The sequence below is a fragment of the Serinus canaria genome, chromosome 4A, assembly GCF_022539315.1.
Source record: "Serinus canaria isolate serCan28SL12 chromosome 4A, serCan2020, whole genome shotgun sequence".
Classification (NCBI taxonomy): domain Eukaryota; kingdom Metazoa; phylum Chordata; class Aves; order Passeriformes; family Fringillidae; genus Serinus; species Serinus canaria.
The window spans coordinates 18,566,348-18,585,295 of record NC_066318.1 but is presented as its reverse complement, the minus strand read 5'-3'; the positions used below and the strand labels follow the sequence as shown (position 1 = coordinate 18,585,295).

At 56.3% G+C, this 18,948-nt stretch overlaps 1 protein-coding gene across 1 annotated transcript; it reads left to right on the top strand.

Annotated features, from left to right (window-relative positions):
• Positions 1–1,733: 1,733 nt before the first annotated feature.
• Positions 1,734–18,857, top strand: LOC103816487 (endothelin receptor type B-like). The gene is made up of 11 exons (XM_050974593.1): positions 1,734–1,871; positions 3,546–3,665; positions 4,056–4,095; positions 8,818–9,080; positions 13,319–13,828; positions 14,671–14,783; positions 15,196–15,400; positions 15,928–16,077; positions 16,743–16,876; positions 17,455–17,563; positions 18,191–18,857. The coding sequence occupies exons 1-11, from the start codon at positions 1,734–1,736 to the stop codon at positions 18,338–18,340; spliced, it is 1,932 nt and encodes a 643-aa protein (XP_050830550.1). The 3' UTR covers positions 18,341–18,857.
• Positions 18,858–18,948: the final 91 nt, after the last annotated feature.

The window sequence follows — 18,948 nt, the reverse complement described above, 5'->3', positions numbered from 1 at the left end:
GATGTTCAGCATTGCCACTGGACACTGTGGCCACGGCATCTGTGCTCCTTACCCACGCCTGGCACTCATGGACTTGTTCCAGGTGGTGACACTAAGAAATTAAACTGCAATTCCTGTAATAAATTCCAAACCTGCACCAACTGGGTTCATGTTGGTGGTTAAGCTCTCACAGGTGACAGAACTGTTCCCTCCCAGAGGCAGGGCCAGGTCCCACCAAGCACTGGCAACTCCCACCAGCTCTGGTGGAAGTGTGGGTCATGGAATCATGGAATGGTTTGGGTGGGAAGGGATCTTAAAGCTGATCCAGTGCCACCCCTGCCATGGCAGGGACATCTCCCACTGTCCCAGGCTGCTCCCAGCCCCAGTGTCCAGCCTGGCCTTGGGCACTGCCAGGGATCCAGGGGCAGTCCCAGCTGCTCTGGGCACCCTGTGCCAGGGAACAATTCCTAATTCCCAATATCCCATCTACCCCGTCCTCGTTCAGCTTAAGGCATTCCCCCTTGTCCTGTCACTCCATGCCTTCAGGGGAAATCCTTCTCCAGCCTCCTGGAGGTGAAATCACAGGGCCAGTCCTTGATTTCACCAGCACCAGTATTTGAGGTAAGAGGAAAAACAGGAGCTGATCCAGCAAAGAGAACACATAACCTCTTTTCCCCCATGACCTGGGACAGATTCCTGTTCCATACAGGACAATCCCAAACATCTGGAGTGATATTCCAGATGCTGGCCCTACTTGAGCAGGGAGATTGGATCACAGAGGATCCACTGTGGTCCCTTCCAACCTGAACCATTCCATGATTCTGCTGTAGCTGCCAGGAGGGTGCAGGGGCAGCTGTCCAGGCCTGTGCTCCCAAACCACCTTCCTGACCCTCACACAACCCTGCAGCATCCTTGCCATGACCAGCTGGAGTCTTCCCCGTCCCACTGGAAGCCTGGTGCCAGCTCTGTCCCTGGGAGCTGCCCTGCTTCCAGGGATCCCTTTGGGATGATGGGCACAGAGATTCCCAAAATCCAAGCCCACGGAGCTGGGATCCCAGCACTGCCCGTCTCTGTGTCACAGGGGTTAGCTGGAATCCAGGCCGGATTTGAGCCTGGCATTGCTGGAGATGTCTCCTTTAACCCTGGGGGCTGCTGGCAGAGGGGGCTCCTGGGCAGGGAGCTCTTTCTCAACCTCTCTGGGCTTAGGGCAGGAGGTTAATTAGGTAGCAGGGTAATGAGGAGTCATTAAATCTGCCTGCACCGTGCTGTCAGCGTAACAAGGGCAGCCCAGGAAGGTTAAAGCTGGGATTCTCCTTTTCCCTTTGCCTTCAATTAACCTTCCCATGTTTTTGCAACACTCCAGGCCCCAGAGACGGGGTCTGGGTGTTCTGGTAATTAGCAGAACACAGACACAAACTTTGCTTTGAAGTCACTGGCAGGAGCCTCTTGGCTTCCAGCCTAAAATAAACAGGAGGACCCAGCTTTGCCTTTAAACACTGCCACTGTCCCGTCTTGTTTGGGTGGGGGTGGGGAGAGCGGGGTTCATTTGGAATTGTTATTCCACTTTTGCTTTCCCCTCCTCAAGTGGGAAGCTCTGGGGCTCATCTCAGTCCCCAGACATCTCCTTCCACTTCCCTGCTCTCAGGTGGGGCTCCTTCCTATCCTCCTTTTGACCTTCTGACAGATGGGTGGTGAGGCTCTCAGGACATCCCAACTCCCTGAAGGAGGTCGGTCATTCCTTCCTTCCGTCCGTCATGCCGTCCGTCCGCGGAAGGCAGGACGGCCGGCCTTCCGGGCCGGACCGTCCGTCAAGGCCGGACCGTCATGCCGGCCGGCCGTCGGAGGCATGCCGGCCGGACTGCCGGACGGTCCGGCCGGCCGGCAGGCCGGAAGTGACTGGCCGGCTTCATCCTGCCCCGTCCGTGCCTTCACGGCAGGCATGCCTTCCTTCCTTCCTCCGTTCCTTCGGCTTCCTTCCTTCCTTCCGTCCTCCTTCCTTCATCTTCCTTCCTCCTCTTCCTTCCTTCCTTCCTTCCTTCCTTCCTTCCGTCCTTCCATCCTTCCTGGGCTGGCCCAGGAGTGTTTTCAGGGTGCTTTCATTGGTGGAGAGACCCCTCAGCATGGAGGAACCTCCCATGGCTGGTGGAGGCATCTCGTGGTGGGGGAATGGGACTGGGTGACCCTCAGGGTCTCTTACAACCCAAACGGTTCTGTGATATGGTCAGCAGGTGACAGAGGGCATCAGCTCGTGTCCATGCGCTGTTTTCCTTTCCTGAATCCCAGAGGAGATCTGGGGGTGGCAAATGAGGAGTCTCTGCAAGGAAATCCTTGTCCTCATCTGCCCATGGCAGCAGAGCTCCTGTGCAGGAGCTCCCAAAGCTCTGCGGGAACCAACACTTCATAAAATGGGAGTGTTTTCACAGTGAAACCCTTTAAAAAAAAAACATTTCCATTCCCTCTCTACCTCCCCTGCTGAATTCATGGAGCAGGGAGGGGCTCCCCAAAACCCTGTCCTTAACTCCCCATCTCTCTGGCTTGGCCACACTGGGGTGGCAGTGTCCAGTCACATGTGGTGCTTGTGACCCAGCACTCTGTGGGGACGTGCAGCCCTCACAGAGGGCCCAGTGTCCCCTCACAGAGCCCCATTGAGGCTCCTCACATGGCCCAGTCAGCCCTGACACGCGTGACTGCTGCTGTCCCCAGGCCATCCTTGATTTACAAGGCAGCTCCTCTTCTGCACCATTTTTTCTCCCCTCCATCAGTGTCACTCCAGCTCCACTCCAGCAGGATGGAAACCCCTCTGAGTCCCTTTGTCCCCCCCTGTCACCTGACTCACTCTGGGCTCCAGGGTCAGCTCCACACTGTCCTGTGGAGCCCAGCACAGCACATCCCCTCCTGCAGAGAATCCTGGAATATCCTGAGTTGGGAGGGACCCCAAAGGTTGTGGGTCCAGCCCCTGGCCCTGCCCACACCCCCCAACAATCCCACCCTGGGCATCCCTGGCAGCGCTGGCCAAAGGCTCCTGGAGCTCTGGCAGCCTCGGGGCCGTGCCCATTCCCTGGGCAGCCTGGGCAGTGCCAGCACCCTCTGGGGGAAGAGCCTTTCCTGATCTCCAACCCAAACCTCCTCGACACAGCTCCAGCCGTTCCCTAATTCCTGTCCCTGCTCACAGGGAGCAGAGATTGGAGCTGCCCCTCAGGAGGAGGTTCCAGACCCTGATGAGGTCTGACCTCAGCCTCCTCTTCTCAAGTCACCTCAGCCACTGCTCCTGGGCTTCCCCTCCATCCTTCACCACTTCTTAGGCCTTCTTGGGATGCTCTCCAACACACTTGTGAAGGGAGATTTGCCCCTTCTGGTTGGAATGCCCCTCCCCATCAGGAGGCAGGATGGAAGATTAGAGGTTCATGGCATTAAATCCTGGGCTGGAACTGCTGAGGGCAGGAAGATCTCCCCGAGGCACTGAGATGGGATGAATCCTGCACAGGGATGGATTTTTAGCTGATGGTTCCTTGCTAAAGCCAGCTCTGCACATGTGCACCACATGCTCTTCCCACCTCTCCTTCCAGGATTCCCTTGAAGCCGCCAGGGAATTAAAGATGAGATACTTCTTGTCTTCCTCAAACATTTCTGGAGACGCTGATCTCAACAGCCAGCGCCTGACCCGGAGGCAGCTGTCCCAGGCTGTGGTGGGGCTGTCAAACTTGAGGGCTCTCACCTTCAGCAGGAGACATCCCCTGGCAGGATTCCAACACCCCTAAAGCAATTTCCACCCTTCCTTTCATTGTCTCTTTGGGGTGGCTCCAATGGGCAGAGCTCTAAAACTCTGCTGGTTCATGCCAAGCCTCCTCCAGGTCCCTGCTGGAGGTGCCACTGCAAAACTCATCCAAAAAGGCTCAGATCTTCCTCAGGCAGCAGGGACTCCCAGGGCCAGGGATTCTGCCTTCTCTTGGATGGCATCCATGTTCTTCTCTTCCTGCAGGGCCCAGGCTCAGGGGTGAGTCTGAACTCAGCACTGCCCAGTTGTGATTTTGCCACCACCTGTATTAAATTCTGGTTTTTCCTGGGTCATCCCTTAGCTGGCCACCAAGGTGTGGAAGTCATCTGGCAAATCCCAGAGTGAGGGCAGCCTGGAGTTCCTGGCTCTTTCACCCTCCTTCCCCAGGGATAACCAAAGCCCAGACCACGGGAAGGACAGCTCCTCTCCCAGATGCCAGGGAGGGGATCCCCACTGGTGTTTTCCTCTCCTTGCTCTCATTCCCAAGGTGTTTTTTCCACTGCCAATGAGGCATTTTTCACTTCCCCACTGCCAGCTTTCTCTGGTGAGCATTGAGGGGGTTCCATGGGCTGAATATGAGGAATCTCAGCAGTCCTGCCCTCCCCAGAACTCTGAAGACTCCAAATTCCACACTGTTTACCCAGCCTGTTTCCTGCTGCCTTTCCTCATTCCCGTTTCCTGGAAAGGTCAACAGCACTTGAAGCCGTCGGTGGCTCTTTGAGGAGAGGCCATTAATCTCTCTATAATTATCTGCAATTATTTCAGGAGCAATAACCCATTTGTCCGAGCTTTTCTCAGAAGCTTGTTAAGCAGAAGGAGGGAACGGAAGGTGGGAGACACTGGGAAATAATCTAGGGAATGTCCCACTGAGCTTCTGGGTGCTGCAGCTGTGGGAGCTCCAGTGTTGGTGTGGTCCTGCCATAGCCACTGAGGATCTGCCCCAGCTCTTCAGCCACTGGAGAGATCTGGAGATCTCCCCAGATCTTCATGGGTGTCACACGAAGTGTCTGGATCCACTCCAGTACTGACAGTGCTTGGATTTACTTAATTGCAATTTTTTAGGAAGTTTGGCTCTGAATTCAAAATATTCACTGTTCTGGAGCCGAACTACTTAAATGAAGTAGATTTACCAAAATGAACAAAGATAATAAACAGCATTCAGAAAGTAAAAAGCCCAAATGCACTCCCATTTTCTATCAATTGATAATAATATTTTTTACATACATAGGTGTGTATAAGCAAAGGATTAATTAAAGGTTAGAGCAATTACACAAGGCAGGGGAATTTGCTCAGGTTTAAAGCCCACAGTATTTAGGATTCAGTCAAAGATCTGCTAAAGAGAAATTAATGTAATAATTACGTCCCAGTTCTGCTGCAGGAGCCAGTAGCCCACCTTTAATCAAACTCATTAGCAAATGGCATCAGTGCTTCCCACGGAGGGAGGTTTGTGGGAGACCTCCCCAAAACACCTCAGGGAAATGCACCTTGTGACACATAAAAGCCTGGCAGAAATCCCATTTCTGTTTCCATGGGCCTCGCTCCCATGTCCAGCCTGGCACCAGATCAGCTGCGGAGCAACCTATGGACCCTGAGGAGCCACAGTTCTACATCCAGGGGTGCAGGGACCTTCTCGGGAGCCATGGCAGAGCTTGGGGTGAGGAGGGACAATTCCACCAGCACTTTGGGGGATCCTCCCAAGTTGGTCACTTGCAGTCACCAACTGCCTTGAGAGCAGTAATCCTGACCCTGTAAATACCTGGGAGGTGCCTCCCCTCTGCCTCTGGAGAGCCCTTAGGACTTGTGGAGTTCCTGGAGGGAGCAGCCAGGTGGGATCGGGCTCTGCTAACAGGGAACAAGGGGCAGGATGAGAGGAAACAGTCTCAAGCTGTGCCAGGGGAGGCTCAGATTGGAGACTGGGGAAAATTCTTCACAAGAACGGTTGTCTGGCCCTGGCACAGCTGCCCAGGGCAGTGGTGGAATTCCCATCTCTGGAAGTGGGTTAAAACCACATGGATGTGGCACTTGGGAACAAGGTTTAGCAGCGCTCGTGGTGGTGGCTGATGGTTGGACTTGGTGTCCAAAAGGTCTTTTCTACTTTAGCAGTTCCATGATTCTGAGATGTTAATCCCTCTTCCCACCAGGCTAGGATCAACATCCTCCCATCGCTGGTTTCCACATCTTTGGGACACAGAGCTGTCCCCAGCCCCTGTGACTTCCTTAAGGCTCCTGCGCCCCAAGGGACACAGCCACCCCCCATCCCCGGCCTCTGATCCTTGCCCTCAGGACCATCTGCAGACAGCACTTGGCCCATCAGAAGCCCCGGTGTACCCGGTGTGGGGCAGGAGCCCAGGCACGGCCACCCCCGAGCGGTGACACGGGGACAGGGCGTGCGACCCCCGGCAGCAGCAGCGGCGGCTGGCCCGTGTCCCTCCCGCTGGCCCGAGCTCCCCGCGCCGCCCGGGCGGGGCTGCGAACGCCCCGTCCCCTCCGAACAGCTCCAAACAGCTCCAAAGAACTTGACTTCCCTCGGCCCCGGCTGATAAGAAAGTTATGAGCAAAAAAACTTTCAAGTGCGGGGTCAGCGCGGGCTCGTGGGAACGGCGCGGATCTGGCTGCGCTTCCCGAGGCATCCCCTCCCTCTTCCAGGGAAAAGTCCCGTGGGGCTGAACAGTCCCGTTCCGGCACCCACCCATCCCGGCTGCAGGGAGGGATGGGCTGCAGACACTGCAATAATCCTGTTTCCCAGCTCTTTGCACAGGGGAACATTCCCGGGTTGGGGGATCCAGCCCGGAGTTGCTGGAGGTTCCAGTGTTAAATCCAGGGAGAATTTCTGGACTGCTGGGGCAGGATGGGCAGCAGGGCAGCAAGCAGTAGGGGACAAATGGGGGTTTGCACCCCACTGCTCCCATGTTTCCCAAGCCACCGTGACATTTTTCCTGGCTCACCTGAAGGGCAGCTCTGAGGCTTCAGGCTCAGCTCTCCATAAGATAGGAAAGGAAAGGAACAGAGGGCAGGGCAGGAACTGGCACCACCTCTTGCTCTCCTCACTCTTCCCTGCTGCGCTGCTGGGTCGCTCCAGGAGTTAAAACCGGGCAATATCAGCCTGGAGGGGGGAAGGAGAAGGGAAAATTCAGAGACCAGAACTTGATGTGAATGAAAATATTTGCAGCAGAAAAGCACTGCTGGAAAGACGCCAGAGCTGTTCCCCAGCCTTCCAGACACCTCTGGCATAAGAGGCAGGGCAAAGGGAATGCTGGCAGCAGGACTTGAGGAGTATTTCTCAGTCAGATGACACCAGGCCTCCCAAAAGCAGGATTTGCCAGCTGACAACCCTGGAAAAACGTCTTCCTGAAGGATTTGTCCCTGCAGGTTCCCAGCAGTCGCTTCTCTGTAATGTTTTACCTGTCTGAATTCCCGAGGGACTGTCTCTGAGTTTTCCTGCTCAGCTCCCAGAGGAGAGGCTCTGTTAGTGGTGCCTCCAGGGATGTTCCCTCCTGCCAGGCATCCCTGATTTCCCACAGCATCTGGGATAACACAGACCCACACCTGGGCTCTGGGGCTCCTCCAGCTGAACTGAAATGGGGTCTGGGGCCAGGCAGGGGGGTCAGGGCTGTGAAGAGCAATTAGTGCCCTAATTAGTGCCATAATTAGAGCAATTAGTGGGGGGTCTGGGAGGCACCTCCATCCCCTCCTGTGCACATCCCTGGGCACACAGCTGCATTCCCCTTGTTGTGGGGTGAGCACCCAGATGTTGGGAGGGAACAGGAGCACCTCCCAAATGATTCTCCCCGATGTTTCTCTGCTCCATGGCCACACCTGTTGTTCAGATTCCTCTCAATCTCCTCACCCCAAAGCAGAGCCTAGCTGAGCCTCCATGGGGCAGCTCCACACCTGTCCACTGCAGGTTAAACCCTGTGATTCCAGCTGGGAGCAGCAGCCATTCCCCTTCACCAACCCCTGTCTGGCAAAGCTGTTCCCGTGGCTTGGACTACAAAGCCATTGGCACATCCCCACAGCTGGCAGAGCCCTGAGGGATGGATGCCCTGGGCTGTGGCTCTCCCCAGGCCTCAGGGATCCCTGGGCTCCCCAGGAAGCTGTCCTGCTTTCCTGCTGGGACACAAAGCACGGGACATGGCTTTGGGGTTTCATTCTCACCATTTCAGTGACTCAGCACCAGCCTTGGACCCCAGTGTGTGTCAGGGCCCCTCTGGATGGCCAAGGCTGGGTTTTCCTGGGGGTCTCCCAGGGCTTGGAGCCATCCTTTGTCCCCAGCAGAACAGAGAGGGCCATTCATGCCCTGTCCCGTGCAGGAACGTGACTGGCCCAGAATAGGCTGCAGGACCCCCCCGGGGGCAGGGAGGGGGCCCCTGCATGCCCCAAACCCCTCTGTTTTGGGAAGAGAGCCCAGGAAAAGCTGCAGCTCCTCACAGAGGCCAAAGGGTGAAAGGGTGGTTGAATCCATGGATTCTGCCCCAGGCAGAGAAGCCCTTCGAGGGGCTGCTCCCTGCTCTGCCTGGGATGGGGCAAGCAGAGGGGACAGGGCCAGGTCACCTCCTGCTGTCCTTCAGAGCCTCCAGCTGGCAATGGACTCGTCTGCTCCCACATGGGCCAGACCAAAAGTCCAGCCCCAGAGTCCCAGGAATGCACCGAGGTGCAGGAATGATCCACTGAGCTCCAGAGTCAACTCTGGGACACAAATTTCAAGGTGGAAACATCTCTGGGTATTACTGGACAAAACGGGGCAGCAGCTGAGTGCTCCAGGCAAGGCTGGGAATGGGCTGTGTCCTTCCAGCCCAGCCCAACCCAGCAAACCTGGCTTTTCCTGCTGTCCTTCCCACTAAACCTGGCTCTTCCTCTGTGTGCTTCCCACTAAACCTGGCTTTTCCTGCACATACAGATGATTTCTACCTTATTTACAAACCCTGCCACCGAGAAAAGCCAGGCTGGTCCAGTTCTCATCAGCAACTTTGAACAATTCTTGAGATGAGGATCCTGTCACTCATGGAGCAGACGGTGCCGCCCCCGATCTGCTTTATTTGTTTATTATTTTCACTCCTTCCCAGAGCTATCCCGTGTTTCTCCCGCCTTTCCCTCCTCCATCCCCATCCCGCCCTCAGCCATTGGTCACAGGGGCTGTGCTGGGGGAGCCCTGGGATGTTCTATAAAACCACCCACGGGAGGAAGGAGCATTCCCCGCAGCTCCAGCCCCCTCCAAAGACAACTCCAGCATCCAAACCAGTGCAGCTCCCCCAGGACATGCCCAGCGTCCCGGGAAGGGGGAAGGAGCCCTGAGGAGCAGCTCCCACGTTCCAGGGTCAGCAGGAAGGTAATGACTCCAAGGAATGCTTTGCTCTTCTGTGCATTAATCTGCAGACAAAACGATTCCTTGTGTCTGGGTGAATTTTTGCCGTCCCCTCTGGGGAAGGTGTAGAAGGGACCACAGTGCCTGGACAAGGTCCAGGATGTGGCAGGGAGAGGAGAAATCCAGCACACCTGGGGTGGGAACTCCTCCTGCCCCCGGGGCAGGCTGGGCTCAGGGCAGGGAGCCCTGAGGGTGGGATGTGCCGCCGTCACCTCTCTCGCTCCTCTCCTCCTTCCACAGAGATTGTGCTGCAGTATTTATCCACAGAAAAGCTGCGTTTGCTGTCTGGAGAGATGGGTCTGGAGAGGCGGAACTGCTCTGGAAGGGAGAGAGAGGAGGAGGAGGAGGATGGAGGGAGAGGCTGCTGGATGTGAGGATGGAGGCGCTGGGCTCTCCTGGGCTCCCAGGGAAGAGGGATTCCAATCCCACTCAGGGCACCTTCCAAGTAGAATCAGGCTCTGGAGGGCTGAGTGACAGTTTTCAGTCTGAGTTTCTCTCTGGGAGTCTCTCACTGATTCCCTGAGTCCATGTCAGGATTCCAGTGGCTTCAGCTGCCATTTGGGCTTGGCACAGTTAAAATTCCCCCTGGGATGGGTGAAAGCAGCTCTGGATCTGGGGTTTAACTGTGCTGGTGTTGGTTTCCCATCTGAATAAGCTTTTTGATGCTCCCGTGCCCCAGTTTCCCTCAGCTGAGGAAGGGCTGTGCTACCAAGCACTCCAAGATGGGAAGAGCAAGGAGTACGTGGGCAGTGGACAGGAGAAAACAGTTTCTCTTTGCCTAAATTTTGGGTTTAATAATAGATTTGATTGAGTTCAAGGCAAGAAGTGGAGGAACTGTTTTTCCTCTCCAGTGCTTTGCAGCTGTGCTGTGGAGGGGCTGGGCAGGAGCCCTGTCCTTGTGATCCTCCCTCACATGAGCTCCTCTGCCAAGCCCCGGGGTTTTGGGCTTCTGCATTTTTCTTTACCAGAGCTCTGAGGTCAGGCTGGGCTCATGAAGCAACCCAGGGCTGTGGGGGGCTCTGGGCACCTTCCCAGTTCCAGGGGTGCTCTGGCACTTTCTGCCAGTGCCACCTCTGTCCTCCAGCCAGGAGTGGCTGTGCCATGATCCAAAGCTGTCCCTGAGAGCCCTCAGGGACCTTGGGCAGGAATTCTGAGCTGGGTCTGCCCTCTCCTGAGAGCTGCAATCCTGTGGGCATGGTGGGGAGGAGAGCTTGGGACACCCCCAGTGGGCACCTGTGCCCGGTGTGGCTGGGAGAGTTCAGTGAGGCCGAAATCCCTGGAATGGGTCAGAGCAGGGATTTGTGCCCAGGTTTGTGATCCTTTGGGTATTTATCCACCTCTCCCTTCCTTTCTTCACCCTTCCCAGCCCAGCCCAGGCATTTCCACAAAGCCTGAGCCCCTGGGGAGGCACGGCTGCTGTCCACAGGAGCTGTGGTCAGTCCTGGGGGCTCCTGGCCACCTCCTCCCAGGGTGGGAGCTGTGCTGGGCCCGGGATTCCCCTTGCCATGGGCAGGGAGAGCCCTGCTACAACTGGGAGTGCCTTGGCTGGCTGCTCCTGGAAGCAGCTCCCGGGGTGCAGCGGGTTTGGGATCAGATCCCAGCTCTGCCTGGTGGAGTCAGAGCAGAGCTTGAGTCCCTGCTCTGCTCCCAGTCAGGCTCCCTCGTCCCTGCCTCACCTGTTCCCTGGAGCAGGGAAATCCCAGGGACTCTCACAAAGGCTCCAGTTCCCAGTCCAGCCACAGCAATTTCTTCTTCCTTCAGAGCTGGGAAGTTTCACAGTTTGACAAAAGTGTTCCTTACTTGTGGGCGAGACTGGGGGTTGCACGGCCAGGACGGACGGAGACGAGAGATCTCTGAAGCCAGGTCATGGAACTTGCGGTTTATTGCAAAGGGTGTGGGTACAGGGCCCTGTTGGGAGCTGCCAGCTGCAGCTCGGAGCAGGCCCAAGAGAAGAGAGAGGATGAGAGGGTAATAACGTAAAAGGCAAGAGCTAAGAGCATAGAAAAGTAAGAGCAAGAGCAAAAGCAAAAGAACAAGAGAGCGAAGTTCCCGTTACAATACAATAAATCATCTTCTGTGTTGAATATTCTGATTCTCGCTAACTAATCTAGTAGAGCATACAAATCCTATAGCATTTGCATACAGCCTATAAGAATCACTACATTACCATATTGTGCTACATTTTAAACCCTAAATCTACTCTTCAGACCCCTTCTGCCAAGCTGGCAGGGTCTGCTCAGACCCTTGGACCTGCCTGCTTGCAGAGGGTCTAGTATCATCAAAAGGGGATTACCTTCATCCGGCCACACCATTGTTTTCCCGTTGTTCAGTAACTAAGGGATGTCAAAGCTTGCTTTCATTTCAATCTCGCTTATAGTTTCTATATTCTCAAAATCTTTTGCCAGGCAATCATATTTGTAAGGCTTTCCTGTTTCATCTTCCCCAACACTTACTCACTCCAACCAGGAGCCCCCAGATTTATCCCTACTTGAGAAACAGGCTGGAGTTTGCTCCTTCTCTGGGCTCATTTCTCAGCCTGGATCTCCCAGACCCCCTTCCTCAAGCCCACCCCCTGGGATAGAGCCACCACCACCCACAGCTCTCTCCCGTGGTTGTGGTGCAGCCCCTGGGCTCTTCCTGTCTGGTCAAAGCTGAGCAGAGCAAAACCACTCTGGGAATATTCTCTGGTGCTCCAGCCCTGGAGACCTTTCCCTGTGTCAGCAGCCAGGGCTGGAAAGAGCCCAGGGAGAGTTACAGCCCTGGGCAGGGAGCAGGGCAGGCAGGGAGGTTGGGGAGGAAGGGGTTCAGTTGATGGGGTGAGGAAGGGCAAGGAGGGGCTGTGCTGCTGCACATTGATGGGGTGAGAGCTCAGGAGTCAGTGTAGCACTGCTGGAAAAGCCCTGCAGTTTTTCCCAGTGTTTTCCCAGCAGGGCTGTGATGAGCACTCCCTTTGCAGGGGCAGCTGTGGGACCAGCTGGGCAGAGGGATGGTGGTGAGGCTTCAGTTTCCCCCTGGAATGAGCTGGAAAAGTTCTGCTGGTTTCCTGGACCCCGAGGTGGGACTGCAGAACTGCCCAGATGGGCAGGCATTGACAGAGGTGCCCTAAAACTGCAGCCTCAACCTGTCAGGAACTAAATGCCCCAAAACTAAACCCTACAGCTCCTGCCAGGAGGGGACAGCCAGGGGTTGGGCTCTGCTCCCAGGGAACAGGGACAGGAGGAGAGGCAACAGCTGCAGGCTGGGCCAGGGAGGGTCAGGGTGGACACCAGGAGGAATTTCCCCATGGAGAGGGTGGTCAGACCTTGGAAGGGGCTGCCCAGGAAGGTTTGGAGGGCCCATCCCTGAAGGTGTCCAAGGAACACCTGGACTCAGAGCTCTGGGCTGGTTACAAGGTGGGGATTGGGCACAGCTTGGACTTGATGATGCTGGAGGGCTTTCCCAATGTCAGTGATTCTGGGATGATAAGTGAGGAGTGGGATGGGCACAGAAGGGAATTGGGACTGTCCACAGAAGCAGCAATGCAGGAGGTGCAGTCCCTGCTCCCACAGTCACTGAGCACGGACAGGTGTCCCAGCCACTGCAGGGCCATGTCAGAGGCACAAGGGACAGTTTGTTCTCCTTCCAGTTTGTTCTACTGAACTGTTTAAATTTAGCAGCACAAACCCCACCCTCAGGGTCAACAGCTCTGACCTGGTGGAATCCAATCTGGCATTGTTTATGTTTGCTGGGATGATGGAGCTCTCCAGAAACTCATAAATAGAATTGAATCATAAAATAGAATATCGCAGTTTGTAAGGGACTCACAAGGATCGTCCAGTCCAGCCCCCGTCCCTGCACAGACACCCCAACAATCCCACGCTGGGCATCCCTGGCAGCGCTGTCCAAACCCTCCTGGAGCTGTGGCAGCCTTGGGGCTGTACCCATTCCCTGGGGAGCCTCGGCAGTGCCCAGCACCCTCTGGGGGAAGAACCTTTCCCTGATTTCCAACCTAAACCTCTTCTGATACAGCTCCAGCCGTTCCCTGGGATCTGTCCCTGCTCACAGTGAGCAGAGATCGGGGTTGCCTCTTGTGAGGAGCTTTCAGACCCTGATGAGGTCAGACCTCCTCCTCTGCAGGCTGGACAACTTTCTTCTCTCCAATATCCCATCTCTCCATCCTCTGCTAAACAATTTCTCTCCCTGGTCCCTTTCTCCACTGGCAGATCCCAGCAGGACCCCAAGGACATCCCACAAGCACCATGAGGACTCCTCCTGTCCCCAGCTTTGCCGTCCTCTCCTCAGCAGGACCAATCCCATTCCCAGCCACCGTGGCCATTGTCCTGAGCTGCCTCTTCTCTGGGGCACACAGCCAGACTCCCGGGGCCTTGCAGGAGAGCACGGTGCCCCTGGAGGAGCTGGGTCAGGAGCAGCCCCAGGGCCTGGTGCGGGCCGTGCCCGTGTCCAACGCGTCGGACGCTGCCGGGAGCCGGCCCTCGGAGCCACCGCTGCTGCCCGTGTGCGCCCGGCCCGCTGACATCCGCCACGTCTTCAAGTACATCAACACCATCGTGTCCTGCACCATCTTCGTCGTGGGCATCATCGGCAACTCCACGCTGCTGCGCATCATCTACAAGAACAAGTGCATGAGGAATGGCCCCAACGTGCTTATAGCCAGCCTGGCCCTGGGGGTCCTGCTCTACATCCTCATCGCACTGCCCATCAACGTCTACAAGGTGGGCTCCGCCTGGCACAGCTGCCATGGGGCTGCTCTACATCCTCGGGGGCCTGGGAGGAGCTCCTGCACGAGCTGTGCCTGCCCCTGGATCCCTGAAAGTGTCCAAGGCCAGCTTGGATGGGGCTTGGAGAAGCCTGGGGTGGTGGAGGTTGTCCCTGCCCATGGCAAGAGGTGCGATGGGATGGGCTTTGAGGTGCCTCAGAAACCCTTCTGGGGTTCCATGGTTTGTGTTGCTGCTGAGGCCCAAGGAAAGAGCTGGAATAGGTGACTGGTTCCAGGGTAGCCTCAGGAAGGGCTCCAGGGATCAGGGGGACAGAAGGGTTGTGAACTCAGTCCCCTCTGGAACTGGATTTCTCCAGATGTCAGGACATGCTGTCCCCACCTCTGCTTGTCCCGTCTGAACGTGGGGCCACAGTGCCTGTGCTCTGTCAGGAAGGTGAGTGTGCTTGGGGGTCAGAGCCTGCAAAAGGCTTAGGACACACGGCTCTGGAGCTGGCCAGGCTGGATTTTGGCTGTGTCAGAGCATGACTTTCATTCTCGTTTTGAAAACAATCCAAAGCAGCCTAGAGTGGAGTTTAGACTCAGATCCATTCAAACCCCCCCAGGGTCTGGAGTCAGGAACTGGTGTCTGGACCATCCTTCATCTCTGTGTCCAGTCAGGGAAATTAAAGTTTCCCAGTGCCAGCAAACCGTGGGAAAGTGCCCACATTCCCAGTGGTTGGAAGCTCCAGGAGCTCTCCCTGCTCTCCCTGAGTTCCCCACACCCCGTGGGTGCACCCACAGAGAGGAAGCTGGAAGCACATTCCCAAAGCAGCCTGGTAACCTGTGGATCCTCCCCAGCTCCTGGCCAAGGACTGGCCCTTCGGGGTGCAGGTCTGCAAGCTGGTGCCCTTCATCCAGAAAGCCTCCGTGGGCATCACGGTGCTCAGCCTCTGCGCCCTCAGCATCGACAGGTGAGACACAACAGCCACCCCTGCCCTGCCCAGCCTGCCCTGTCCCTTGGTGGGAACCAGAGGCAGAACCAAAAGCTCATTCCCACGCCAGTGCCAAGATGGGGACAGACTGCTCTCATGTGGAGCTGCGATCCAGCAGGAACTCTCTGGTGACAGAGCTGAAATCCTGCTGGGAAAGGCTGAGGGGAGGATCATGGTGTGGCTGGGGTGGCGAGGAAGGGAGGCAAAGGACAGCCCCCATCCCATCTGAGCCCCTGCTTCCCATTCCCACACCTGGGAAGGTTCAGAGTTGGAGGAGGAAGGTGTGAGGGAAAGGACCTTTGGGGACAATTCTAACCTGCCCCTTCTGCTCCCCTTCCTGGCTGCTTTTCTCTCTCCCATCTGCTCCTGTCTCATTCCCACACCCGGGCAGGTACCGAGCCGTGGCGTCCTGGAGCCGGATCCAGGGCATTGGGATCCCCATGTGGAAGGCTGTGGAGGTGCTGCTGATCTGGGCAGTGGCCATCGTGCTGGCAGTGCCCGAGGCCATTGCCTTCGACATGGTGGAGCTGAGCTACTGGGAGCAGCACCTGTGGGTGTGCATGCTGGCCTCGGAGCAGAAATCCCGCTTCATGAGGGTACCTGTGCATCCCAACCCCAATCCCGCTTCATGAGGGTACCTGTGCATCCCAACCCCAACCCCAATCCTGCTTCATGAGGGTACCTGTGCATCCCAACCCCATTCCCGCTTCATGAGGGTACCTGTGCATACCAACCCCAACCCCAATCCCGCTTCATGAGGGTACCTGTGCATCCCAACCCCAACCCAACCCCAACCCCAATCCTGCTTCATGAGGGTACCTGTGCATCCCAACCCCAATCCCAACCCCAATCCCAACCCCAACCCCAACTCCAACCCCAATCCCAACCCCAATCCCAATCCCAAACCCAATCCCACTTCATGAGGGTACCTGTGTATGCCAACCCCAATCCCAGTCCCCACCCCAACCCCAGCCCCAATCCCGCTTCATGAGGGTACCTGTGCATCCCAATCCCAACCCCAGCCCCAATCCCAGTGCCACTCCAGGAGGGTACATGTGCATCCCAAGTTTCCCCTGCTGCCCTTGCCCCATTTCCAGCTGCCCTCTCTCCCTGTCCCCCGCAGTTCTACCGGGATGTCAAGGATTGGTGGCTTTTTGGCTTCTATTTCTGCCTGCCCTTGGTGTGCACGGGCATCTTCTACACCCTCATGTCCTGTGAGATGTTGAGCAAGAGGAACGGGATGAGGATCGCTCTGAATGACCACATGAAACGGGTGAGAGAACCAGGGAGGAATGCTGGCATTTCCAAAGAGGAGGGAGTGCTCTTAGAGGGGGGACACTTCCCATCCCTCTGAAGGACAGGATGAGCAGGCAAAACCTCACAGTGGATCTTGGCACATTGGTGCAGGGATTACACCAGGGAAAAGGGCCTTCAGCTCCATAATCAGGGATGACCCCTTGGGGATGACCCCAAACCCTTCTGGCTTCATTAGAGCTCTCCTGGTCATTTATCCCAGCCCACACCACACTGGACCAAAGGCTGGATGTGCCAAATCCCAGACAAGGGGTGTAGGGAAGAGTTCACTGTCCCCTCTCACGCTTTGGGAATGATTCCCTGAGGAGCTGCAGCTGGTTGCCACCTTAGCATTGTGCTGGGTGGGCAGAGGAGGCCCCGTGTCCCTGGGAACACCATCCCAGCAGAGCCACCAGGAGCGGTGGTGGGAAGGGGTCTGGCCCATGTGGAGCTGCTGCTGCCCTGCCCCCTTCTGCAGCCAGGACCTGATGCAGGGCTCCAGGAACAACCTGGCTAGTGGGAAATGTCCCTGCCCATGGTGGGACGAGATGAGCTTTAAGGTTCCCTCCAATCCAAACCATTCCATGATTCCAATTTGGGACTCACTGCCCTGTGCTCATCCTCCCCCCTGCCCCTGTCTGGCAGCGCCGGGAGGTGGCCAAGACTGTGTTCTGCCTGGTGGTGATCTTTGCGCTCTGCTGGCTGCCCCTGCACCTCAGCCGCATCCTCAAGAAGACCATCTACGACCAGACGGACCCCAACCGCTGCGAGCTGCTCAGGTAGGGCCCCCAGCAGGTGACACTGGCCTGGGAGCCCCACTGGCACCAGCACAGACCCTGTCGGGTTGGGCCAGGCTGGGGGAGTTGCCTTCCACTTCCTGCTTTCAGGAATTCCTTGCCCAGACTGCACCGCCCTCCTGATGGGCATGGAGAAGGAGAGGGGACATGGGAAGGGTTTGATTAAATTTTGGAATGTCTCTGTGAGGCTGAGGGCTCCTGGGTACAGGAACATTCCCAGCAGGGCTGAGGGCTCCTCGCTTTCTGCCAAGTGGGAGGTGCCTGTCTCCCTCTCCTTCCACCCATCAGCCAAAATCCAGCCCAGGTCAGGGGCTGCTGCTGTGCTGGGGTTTGGGAACATCAGGAGCACCAGGAGAAATCAGAGCTCCAGTTCTTGGCTTCCTCAGGGAATGCTTGGCACAAGGAAAAGTGGTTTTCCTTAGGGAAGGATATATTTGTGCCTAGCTGTGTTATCAGTCACTGCTCCTCCACGGAAGCAGGATCCCAGGCCAGGCAGTTTGGAAATTCCCTCTGTTCTCCATGAGTTTCTGACACATCTGTTCTCTCCCTTCCCATCTCAGCTTCCTCCTGGTGATGGATTATTTTGGGATCAACATGGCCTCCCTCAACTCCTGCATCAATCCTGTGGCTCTGTACTTTGTCAGCCGGAAATTCAAGAACTGCTTCCAGGTAGGAATGACTCCCAGGCCCAGGGGCACAAGCTGTCTTATTCCTCATCCCAAATTTTCCCTGTTAGATACCTCTCTTCTCCAAGTACACCAGAGCTCAGTGCCCTGCTGGGTGGAGGCTTTTGCCAGAGCAGGATTTAGGACAATCTCAAAAATTCCCTGTCCCTCTGGAACAGGAACATCCCCACAAACCATCAGATCAGGCGCTAGGGCTGCTGCAGACTTTGAACCCAAGATTTTGGGAGATAATTGTCAGGAGTAGTGAAGCCCTGAGAAAGAAAGGGAAGGAGAATGGAATGGGATGGGATGTGATGGGATGGCATGGGATGGCATGGCATGGCATGGGAGCCCATCTGTTGGGATGGAAGCTAAGCATCACCTATATTTTCTGTCCCCTAATGACGAGAACACACAATTACAAAAAATGCCCCAAATTTCAGTATCCTCATTTCCCACCCTCACCAGCTGTATCCTGGAAAATCTGCTCCCAGCAGAGCTGCAGGACAGCAAGGCTCGGCAATTTTCAGCCTGGTTCTATGCAGGGACACCTGCTGGCACAATACAGGAATATTTCCTCCTCTTTTCCCATATCCCATACGTGTGACCTCTCCTCCTTGTGTCTCCCCAGTCCTGCCTGTGCTGCTGGTGCCAGAGGCCGGCCCTGAGCATCACCGCCACGGATGAGAAGGGATCTGTTGGGAAGTGGAAAGCCACGGGACAGGAGTTGGGGCTGGACCGGAGCAGCTCCCGTCTGAGCAACAAGTACAGCTCTTCCTAAACCCGTGTCACTGTCCCGGACAAGGCACAGGGACAGCAGGACCCCTCCGATCCTCCCCCAGGCTCTTCCTGGCTGGGCCTGAATCAGCTTTACCGTCGTGTCCTCACCCAGCTGGAAGGAGCTGGAGCATTCCCCAGGACCAGCTCCAAGCCCAGCCCCTGACCCCAGCGGTCCCCTCTGCAGGAGAGGGAAGGGCATTCACATCCTCACAGGATTTTTATTTCCTTGCAGGAAAACCAAGGGACTTCTGGCCATTGCCTCGGGGTAGAATGGGGGCGGGGGGATGCGTGTGGGGTGGGAAGAGAAGGAACGTTAGGGTGGTCACTCTGTGGGGTAAGGAGGAGAGGGAGAGTGACAATTCCCAGCTGTAAAAGCCAAGCAAAGCCTGGATAAATCCCTGTGAGGGACAGAGATGTCCTTGTGGTCACATGGAGGTGGGAAAGGCAGTGGAGAAGGTCCAATCTCAGCTGGAAGAGCCACTAGAACTAAGTAAAATACGGGAAAGGGCTCTCTTGAATTTATTATTGGCAATAATTCATTCCCCAGGTGATCTGCCAGCAATTCTCAAAGCCAGGTTGGACAGGGCTTGGAGAACCCTGGGATAGGGG

Bases quoted from the DNA above. Each gene is read 5' to 3' on its own strand.
- LOC103816487 (XM_050974593.1), top strand. From the start codon at position 1,734: ATGCCGTCCGTCCGCGGAAGGCAGGACGGCCGGCCTTCCGGGCCGGAC. The intron at 4,096-8,817 runs GTGAGGGCAGCC...ACTCCTTCCCAG, and splicing joins GTCATCTGGCAAATCCCAGA to AGCTATCCCGTGTTTCTCCC. The intron at 16,877-17,454 runs GTAGGGCCCCCA...TTCCCATCTCAG, and splicing joins AACCGCTGCGAGCTGCTCAG to CTTCCTCCTGGTGATGGATT.